A 9,958-nucleotide genomic window follows, 5' to 3' on the forward strand; every position below is an offset into this window, starting at 1 on the left:
ATATATATATATATATATATGTGTGTGTAAAGAATAAAAATGAAATTTATTTAACACAATCTAGTTATTGTCCCTGAGATTTTTGGGGTCCATAAACTCTTAAGCTTTTAAATATTTCATCTGAGCCCTTGCATTTGTTGCCAGTAGTTAGGCATGCCAGTTTGTTTTGCTTTTTTGTTTTTTGTTTTTTGTTTGTTTTTTTTACTTTCCAACCATCTCTGATCACTTTTGCAGAATCCACTTTACTTGATTGCCTGATTCCGAAAGATATGAAAAAAAAGATTGGTTATAATAGCTTCCGTTAAAGTCACTAAATTTTTTTTAAAAGGAACGTTCAGGGTTTGAATTATTCTTCAGACGCACACAAAAACAAATGAATTTTTACATTCCATTCACAGGTACAGCAGAGACGACTTGAATTAGAGCAAGCTTTGCTCATGAGGAATGGTGGCAGAGGGGATATCTAATCTTCTGATTTGATTTGAAAATGAATTCCCTTTTGGTTCAAATGCATTTGGATTATTGTAAATATTGATGATTAAATTTGTATTATTGGAAAAAATATATGTAGTACTTTACTTGCCCATAATTTTTTTTTAAATTAAAAAATGAAGTAATCTCAACCCCCCCCCCCCCCCCCCCCCCCCCCCCCCCCCCCAAAAATCAATAATTGTAACTAATTCAAGTCTCATGACTCAAAATTTGTGATTGTTGTTTTTGTTTTGTTGTTTTGTTTGGTTGGTTAGTTTTTGTTTTTCTTTTGGTTTGGGCTTTTAGGCAGCTTTCACGTATAGATTGTTATTAACTAAAACTATGTCGATAAAATCACAATGTGTTCGGAATTATTTAATGAAAATCGATTGATTCTTATAATTGAAAATAGTCATTTACACATTCTTAATTTTGGATGGGCAAAAATAAGCTTATGGTATCATTTTGATTTTTTGATTTTTTGTTTTGTTTTTGTTATTTTTTGTCTGTGTGAATAAGTCTTTTCATTTGAGTTTCAGTAACAGTCCAAATCATGCGATTTAGCTGTTTCAATTTTTTATTATCATGAAATGTGGAATCAGAGAGCAGGGAGGGATGGTCTGGTATTACATAAAGTGAAATGGAGATTTACAATACGCAATGGAGATTATTATTTTGTGGACCAAAGGTTGGTCAGAGCAATAAAGTAAAGGTGCTAATTTGTCTTGGATCGTCTCACTTTACCACTCTCATCACACATTGAATCACTTTTCATTGGTCATAATAATAGTTTTTTTGTCATTTTAAAAAATTCAGGTATTCATTATTCATATTATTGTATTTCATCTTGATGTCAATAAACATTTTTTTTTGTCAACAATTTTGGTCCCGTAGTTTTTTATCGTCTGTATGAACTAGTTTGAGTGAGAGAGAGAGAGAAATTTTTTACTATCCCATTTTCTTCCTTCTCACATGCTCTTAAATGACCTAATAGTGTCGCAAGCATTGTAAAACCCTTAAAAAAACATAAAAACAAAAAAATCATAAATAATTTCAATGTATTTGTTAAGTGAACACAAATCCCATGATCATTATTATTGTCTTTCCAATTGATTAGCTGGCTATCAGGTTAACCAGTTAACTGCCATACTCTGGAAAAACATGTATTTAATAATTTGGTCAGAAAACTCGACCTTCAAATAACATCAATTTAAATGACCCTCATCTTGACAAACACCACCAAACCTGAGGTCTAGACTTACAGAATCTGTCTTAACTAGCCCTCTTCGCTTATATTCTCCTGTGTGCTTGTAAATTTAGATTTTAAACCCAAGTTTTTATATATAGCAATATCTGCTAAACATGCTCAAAGTGCTTTACAAAGGGTCCTTATCCAACAGCATGTAGGACAAGATATGATGCCTGTTAGGCGATATTACAATTTCCTTTTTCGATATAGACAACGCTGTTAATGGCCAGGTACTCATTTTACTCCTGGGCATGAGGAGAAAATGCATGTCAAGTCTTTTCCAATGATTATACTAAGCGGCTCAGAGTGAGAATCGTTCCCTGGACCTTTCAATCGAAAGGCGAGTGTCATAGCACAAGACCACATTAGCTGCAAGATTTCTTTCTTCTTCCTTTTACCTTGCCCTGAAATAACCTAAATCGGTGGCTTGGACAATGATTTAGGCCCAGACTTGCTTTCCAAGATGACCCTCTGCTACTGATTATGGGTATGACCTTAATGTTTGGATGCCTGTTTCTTTATACAAAAGCAAAAACAGACTACTACAAATAGTTGAAAGGGGGAAAAAGTGGAAGGAATGTTAGACTGACAATTTACAAAATCATGAGCAAACAAGGGGCAATGACGTAGGAAAATTGTTGAACAGCACAGAAAAAAAAAAGATAAATGTTGTTAATTACTATAAATTGTATTTGAAATAAAAAGCATGTACAACAGACATATCTCAGATATTGAAACTTTCAAATTCAAATTCATCATTGTGTTACCTGCTCAGACATAATAATTGATCTACTGAATGCAATCAGTCATCTGAAAAAGGTACTGAAACTATTTATCTGGTTGTTTCCCTTTCTTGTTTTAAAGTTAGTTTTCCTATTTTTATAAACCTCAGCGATTGAGAGAAAAAAATGTACTAAATAAACATGAATAAAAAGTATTATAGATATGTGTAGATGTTCCGTAGAATTAGCGGATTCGTTACATTCATATAACTGACCATAAGGGAAAACGAGCAGGCTGCACAATTCCCGCTAATAGTCCGTTCCCCCCCCCCCCTCTCTCTCTCTCTCTCTCTCTCTCTCTCTCTCTCTCTCTCTCTCTCTCTCTCTCTCTCTCTCTCTCTCCCTCTCTGTCTTCGCGAAGTCCCAGGTTTGAGAGTTTTTGCCAGATGGTCATTTCAATCGATCGATATTTGAAGGACGAATTTTCTGGCCAAATTTTTTAATACGAATTTTTCCAGAGTACGGCAGTTAACTGGTTAGAACTGACCATTTATACCAGTGAATGAAATTCATAAATCACACATTTGATAGAGGAATTAAAATACACCACTACACAGAGCTACTAGTGGTGTGCTATTTTGTCCTTTTAATTACTCTATAACTGATCTGTGCAGCTATGTGGTTCAGTGGTGTGACACCCGCCTTCGGAAAGGATTGTCCGAGGTTCCGAGTCCCGCTTTCTAATGCACATTGTTGAGTCATTGAACAAGGCTATTTACTCTTTTTTTTTTCACCGTATTCAGATGTAAATGAGTACCTAGCTGTTAACAGCATTGTCTCGTCGAAAAAATGTAACATTATCCCCTATGTTTGTGTGTGTGTGTGTCTGTTGTATGATCGTTTTGTTTTGTTTTTTTTTGTTATTGTTTTTTTGTTTTATTTTTATTTTTTTTTTGGGGGGGGGGGGGGGGGGGTTGTTTTTAGAAGCCGAAGGATGCATTCACCCAATTGACCAGTTCCGACTCTCCTCGAGCTTTAATAAGTTGCGGACTTGCATCAAAATTTACAGGACTTTTTTTTCACTTGGCATGTGTGCGGCTATGTGGTCTTGTGGTATGACACTCGCTTTCGGATCGGAAGATCCTGGGTTCGAGCCTCGCTCGGCGCATACTTGAGTCCTTGGAAAAGTCTCTTTACTCACATTCTCTCGCCGTACTCATATGTAAAATGAGTACCTGGCCTTTAACAGCGTTGTCTCTGTCGAAAATAAAATGTAATATCGCTTAGTAGGCGTCATGTCTCGTCCTACATATTAAGTGTTGCTGTTGGCCAGCGACCCTGCTATAGAATAGCTCAATTAAATTATGGCTGGATACCGTTATATTAGCAACCGGATCTATAACATGAGGAAGTTTAAGTCGAAGATACAGATACGTGTGCTTTTTCTGTTCATTTTATCATTCACGTCAAAGCTAATTTTCTACCAAATCCAATGCCCTTCAACGTAGGTTGTGAATTGTGGACCATTAAGACTTAAACCTGCACTATGGCCATATGTTGTTTTCATGCTTCTATCCGGAGGTGTACTACATGACTTTAAAATGTTACACATATCAGCCCCAGTATAATAACAGCAGCTTACCCGAATTTACTTTCGTATATTTTTTTTATCCTTAAATGGTTTAATTTCTGATTTTGAATTAGTTCAAAACTCGACGCATTTTGATTGGTTGTGTAAAAAAAAAAAAAAAAAACCAACCCGAAAATTAGGAAAAAAAATTTTCCGACAAAACTTCCCTCCTTAACCGTCGTAGTTTTGGAGTATTACCCATTATAATATAATAAAACTATTCAAGATTGTCATCCGAAAACCGATGTCGGATCCGTGTCAAAGATTGGTTCAAGTGTTTCTAAATGTGTCCTTATATATGTGCAACTTATACAAAGCTACTTAGAATTCGGTAATAATGATAATAATAATTAATGATGATGATATTAATAATAATAATAGTAATAATAATAACAACGATAATAATAATGATAATAATAATAATAGTTATAATGATGATGATGATGATAATATAAATAAAATTAATAATAATAAGAAGAAGAATAACAATAATAGTATTGGTAGTAGTATGAGTTGTAGTAGTAGTAGTAGTTTTTGTTGTTGTTGTATACTATTAATAGTCATAGTAGTAGCAGAAGCTTTTAAAAAAGAACATAATGCCAAACACTTCAACGACCAACAACAAAAACCAATAAAAACATAAATACATTACATATAATGTATATGTATATATATATATATATATATATATATATATATATATATATATATATATATATATATATATATATATATATATATATATATATATATACATATATATATATATATATTATATATATATATATATATACATATATATATATATATATATATATATATATATATATATATATATATATACATGTGTGTGTGTGTGTGTGTGTCCAATATGTTTATTCTTGGAAAAAAGACTTACATCAAAAGAAAGAAAGAAAAAAAACATTTAAAAAAACAAAAACAATACAAATGAGTTAAAATTATCTTGTCAAAGGATGCTCTTTGTCATTCAATGGGCAAGTACAAGTCTACTTCCGTCCTCCTTTTTTATATACACACATCCTATTTCGATTGTATTTTTATCTTATTGTGTAAATTATAACACGTCTGTACAAAAAAAATTCCTTTTTGGGATGCAATAAAGTATTATTATTATTATTATTATTATTATTATTATTATTATTATTATTATTATTATTATTATTATTATTATTGTTATTATTATTATTATTATTATTATTATTATTGTTATTATTATTATTATTATTATTATTATTATTGTTATTATTATCATTATTATTATTATTATTATTATTATTATTATTATTATTATTATTATTATTATTATTATTATTATTATAAAACCAAGACATTTTAAAACGTTTCGCCAGAAAACTCGTTCTTCAAATATCGATCGTTAAAATGACTCTCATCTTCTGAAAAAAAAATTCATTGCTGAAGTCCCGGTTTTAGTTTTTGACAAGATGAAGGTCATGTTAATCGATCAATATTCAAAGGACGAGTTAGTTGGCCAAATTTTTAGAATTTTTTTTATTTCAGACTACCGCAGTATATTTTTTTGATGACTCAAGAGTTTAAGATTTCTCTTCCTTGTTCATGACCCAGGCTTTATAAAGAACGTTGAAATAAATGTAATACATCATTTTCGTCCCAAATTGAACAATAGCGTACTTTGTTAATTAACCACTGAACTGTTTGTAATTTGACAATATGAATCGACATTAGATTTTGAACGGTGAGTGACATTAAATTTTATTATTTATTTATAGAACGAGGGATGGAATTTCACGTCTTTCAGCTCTCTGTCATTGCATTTTAGACCGCAAGTTAGGTGATTGGTTATCATTAATAATATAGGAAACAGTCTATAAACGTTTAAGGTTACATATATAGCTTTGTGTGACGATAAGTTTTATCCGGCTTGCAGATAATGATGATAATAATAATAATAATAATAATAATAACAATAATAATAATAATAATAATAATTCATAAAAAAAATTATTATTATTATTATTATTATTATTATTATTATCATTATTATTATTATTAATAATAATAATAATAATAATTTTTTTTTAATAATAATAATAATAATTATTATTATTATTATTATTATTATTATTATTATTATTATTATTATTATTATTATTATTATTATTATTATTATTATTAATATTATTATTATTATTATTATTATTACTAAAGTAAATTTTTTACTAGTAAATGAAGGTAATAATAGGTCAGTTGATAGAGCATTCGCTTGACAATATCAGGTATATCGGTTTGGCTGTCACATGCATTGATATAAATCCTTATGTGTGCCTGACATATGTCCTATTCAAGCTGAGATAAATGGAATAAAAACTACATTGGAAATTTAGTTTTGTATATTTATTATTCGAAACATTTATGATGAGACTATATACAAGTTTAGACAATAGGTTGTTTTTGGATAAAATGTGAAGCAATGAATGAGAATACGTAAATTAATGAGTCCATTTTAGATGCTTTCAAATCTCGTCAATTTTGAGAATTTTAATGAAATTTGTATAGCTCAATCGGTAGAGCACCCAACTCACAATCAAATGAATTGATATCGATGCCAGATTCACTGGTTGTTTCTTCTGATCACTGTTTACCCATCAGTAATTAGGTAGATGGATTTATTAACTCCCCTTACCAGCCATTTTCAGGATTTTCCCCAAAACTTTACACACAACTAACACAAAAATAGATTTTTTATCACTCAAACACAATAGCAATAAGTTCTTGAGATAAATAATTTCTGTAGCAAAACATGCTCTGTTCATTTTCTTTAAATATTATAATCAACATGAGAAATTTGAATAAGAAAAATGTTGGTTGTATCGTAATGAATGTGACGATTTTCCTATAGTTGGTAAGGAGAGGGTTAAACCTGGAGAAAAGCACTTTGCGATAAATTAGAGTCCAATTCAAAGGGTAGCGAGTAATTGTTACAGCCAGTTTAATTCCAAAGAAACCAAGACAAACTACTGTCTTTTGGTTGGCCTTGTGGCTCTAAAGTGATGAATCCAGTAAATGAAAATCCTAAACGTGTCCTCTTCCTTAATTCCTATCATTACATGTGACAATTATTGTGACTAAAATCAGAAGAGTTGCCGCGTTGAACTGTTTGCATGGTTGATTTTGCTAGTTGACAATCAGTACAGAATTTTAATTAGTGTCAGTGCATGACATAGTCAGAAGGTAAAAATTTTGGATTTGCATATTTTTTTGCATTTTCTGAAAGAATATGTTCACCAGAGCATTTTAATCTTTATTGAAAGTAAATCGGGTGATTTTTCATGAAGTTATGTTCATATGTATGGGAAAGGTATCCAGCAACTTTTCTCAAATTTCATACTTTTTCAACTTGACTAGCTGTAAAAAAATATTTAGAAGTGAAATTAAGCTTTGATATTTCCCGAAGATGTACAAAAATGGTTGATTTAATTATTTATGACAATAACTCATTTTAAAAAATAAAAAATGGCCTTCTAACTAAACTTGGCAATATCTCAGTTCAAACCTTTTCACCATCCGACTGAATATGTAATTCACTGTCATTATCACCTTCATCAACAACGCCGACACCATCATTTTCCCAATTACTATCGTCATCATAACATTCATCCTCGTCAGCATCATAATTCCAATCTACTCATTTTAATCAACAGAATGTTAAAGTTTCTTACCTTGATCATTGCTTTCAATGTCGTGGCGACTGTCACCGATTCAGAATGGGCCGTGTTCAAAGCTAAATATGGCAAGGTCTACAACTCCGACGAAGACCGTCAGAGACGAATTATCCATGAAGACAACACAAGACGGTTCGTCGTCACAATGCCTTGTTTGCCATAGGAATGAAAAGCTTTTTCCTTGGTGAAAACCAGTTCACAGACATGTCTCAGAAAGAATTCTCCAAATTGATGAAAAGCTCTGAATCAAGGGACATCAGCCTGCTAAACCAACAAAACCATTTACCTGGACCAAACGTGTCCTTGCCCTCTGAAGTAAACTGGGTTAAGAAAGGCTACGTCACAGGAGTCAAGAACCAAGGTCGTTGTGGATCATGTTGGGCTTTTTCAGCGACTGGTTCTCTCGAGGGAGCTCATTTTAAAACAACTGGAAAGTTGGTTAGTTTGTCTGAATCAAATCTAATTGATTGTTCTACAGCGTACGGCAACAAAGGCTGCGCTGGAGGAAACAAGGAGAAAGCATTCCAGTACATCATCGATAACAAGGGAATCGATATGGAAAAAAGTTACCCTTATGTCCCAAAGCTTCAAACTTGCAGATTCAAAAGAGCTAATATCGGAGCCACCATGAGATCTTTCACCAGGCTCACTCCTGGCTCTGAAGTGGACCTTCAAGTAGCATCAGCTAAATTTGGACCAATCTCTGTTTCCATCGATGCCACTCATACCTCATTCCAATTGTACTCGGGCGGAATTTATGACGAACCCTTGTGCAGTCCGAAAAAGACGTCTCATGCCGTGCTTCTCGTTGGATATGGATCTGATAATGGAAAAGATTATTGGCTTGTGAAGAATAGCTGGGGGAGTAGCTGGGGGTTGAAGGGTTACATCAAGATGAGCCGTAATAAAAACAATCAGTGTGGCATTGCCACTCGAGCCAGTTACCCCATCGTGTAATCAAGGATATATGTGACTCAGTGCCCCGATCCGGTATTATGTCACGATGAACGGGTATCGAACATTTACTCCAAGGTCTAATTCTAACACCCTGCCTAGGTTAATACATCCCATTGAGAATAATGAATGACTTTTTTTCAAACTACTTAAATATCATACTTTGTACCTCTGACTTCTTTATTTTTTTGTAATTCACATTTTGGAAATTGGTTCACCCGACGTATATCTAATTATTATCTGAAAGTCCTGAATAATGTTTATTATCATTTTTTTTCGTTTTTCCCACTTGCATTGGGATCGGAGTTTTTTATCATAAAGAATTTGACTACAACTGGTTATTGTATAAGGCAAGTTGGGAAGTGGGGTTCAGGATGTGTAAACTATTACAGCGAATGGCAAACAGTCCGGTGACCTGGACGGCCATGGGAGAACCAAGAAATTTTGTCTCTCAAAATATTTATGACAGATTTCTGCGACTCAGTATAATATTCCCTGTCTTGATGTGTGCGTCTTTGTGGTTTTCACAATTTTCGATGAGGCGGTAATGATTTGAGGTATCCAAAGTAGGTGAGTACCAATAATGACCTCGTTACTTTTCTAGGAAATTTCAATGCTGAGCATAAACGAGATTTAACAGGCTCAGCACGAAGAACTGAACTTTTTTCAAAGACAACCCTGGAAATCTTGCATATTTATTTTGTTTCGAGACTCTCGCTTGGTCATTCACGTCCCCTGACTTTTTGCCAATCAAGTCAGCATGTGAGTATGCTGGACGCTATGCTCTAAACAGAAACGTGGTAATAGGGGAAAAAGTTAAGACATCACACCCTCTACTCGTTTTGTTCCTAAATCCTTCGAAGTGTGTATGTAACCAGTCCCTCGGAGTAATGATAATAAATAGGTTACATACAGGTGGCATAACTATTTTAGTAGCAGGATGTATAGGCAGATTCTTAGGATTACGGGAGCGAGGGTGTTTGATTTCTATTGACGACCAGCATATATTTAGACTAGAAAATAAGATGCCACCACTCTGAAACCAGAAGATGAATTACACAAGGTATGTTTCTAGTTCTCTAGAAGAGTGGTTTTAAACTTCCAATATTATACTAGGAACCAGTTTGTTTGACATCACACTTTTATTCCCTCTCATTGAAGAGCTTTCTGTGATGTTGATCGAAGAATGGAACGGCATTCCTCAATGATA

The 9,958-nt window shown here is 32.9% G+C and overlaps 1 protein-coding gene and 1 pseudogene across 7 annotated transcripts in view; both read left to right on the forward strand.

Moving 5' to 3' along the window:
* Positions 1 to 1,351, forward strand: part of LOC144964820 (SWI/SNF-related matrix-associated actin-dependent regulator of chromatin subfamily D member 1-like) — a 46,606-nt gene extending 45,255 nt beyond the window's left edge. For 4 of the 6 annotated variants that reach the window (XM_078899470.1, XM_078899469.1, XM_078899474.1 and 1 more), the window contains one exon: positions 399 to 600. In XM_078899470.1, coding sequence (XP_078755596.1) covers positions 399 to 467 — 69 coding nt within the window. In that variant the 3' untranslated portion in view covers positions 468 to 600. Of the gene's footprint in view, positions 1 to 398 lie in introns of all 6 variants that reach the window. The other 2 variants (XM_078899472.1, XM_078899473.1) reach the window with 1 other exon arrangement.
* Positions 1,352 to 5,679: 4,328 nt separating this feature from the next.
* LOC144966781 (cathepsin L pseudogene) lies at positions 5,680 to 8,896 on the forward strand (annotated as a pseudogene). Its single transcript, XR_013644269.1, has 2 exons — positions 5,680 to 5,807; positions 7,774 to 8,896. The product of XR_013644269.1 is annotated as a cathepsin L pseudogene (transcript).
* The last annotated feature ends 1,062 nt before the right edge of the window (positions 8,897 to 9,958 follow it).

The sequence above is a fragment of the Berghia stephanieae genome, chromosome 2 (genome assembly GCF_034508935.2).
Source record: "Berghia stephanieae isolate SIO BIC M18660-M18661 chromosome 2, UCSD_Bste_1.3, whole genome shotgun sequence".
Classification (NCBI taxonomy): domain Eukaryota; kingdom Metazoa; phylum Mollusca; class Gastropoda; order Nudibranchia; family Aeolidiidae; genus Berghia; species Berghia stephanieae.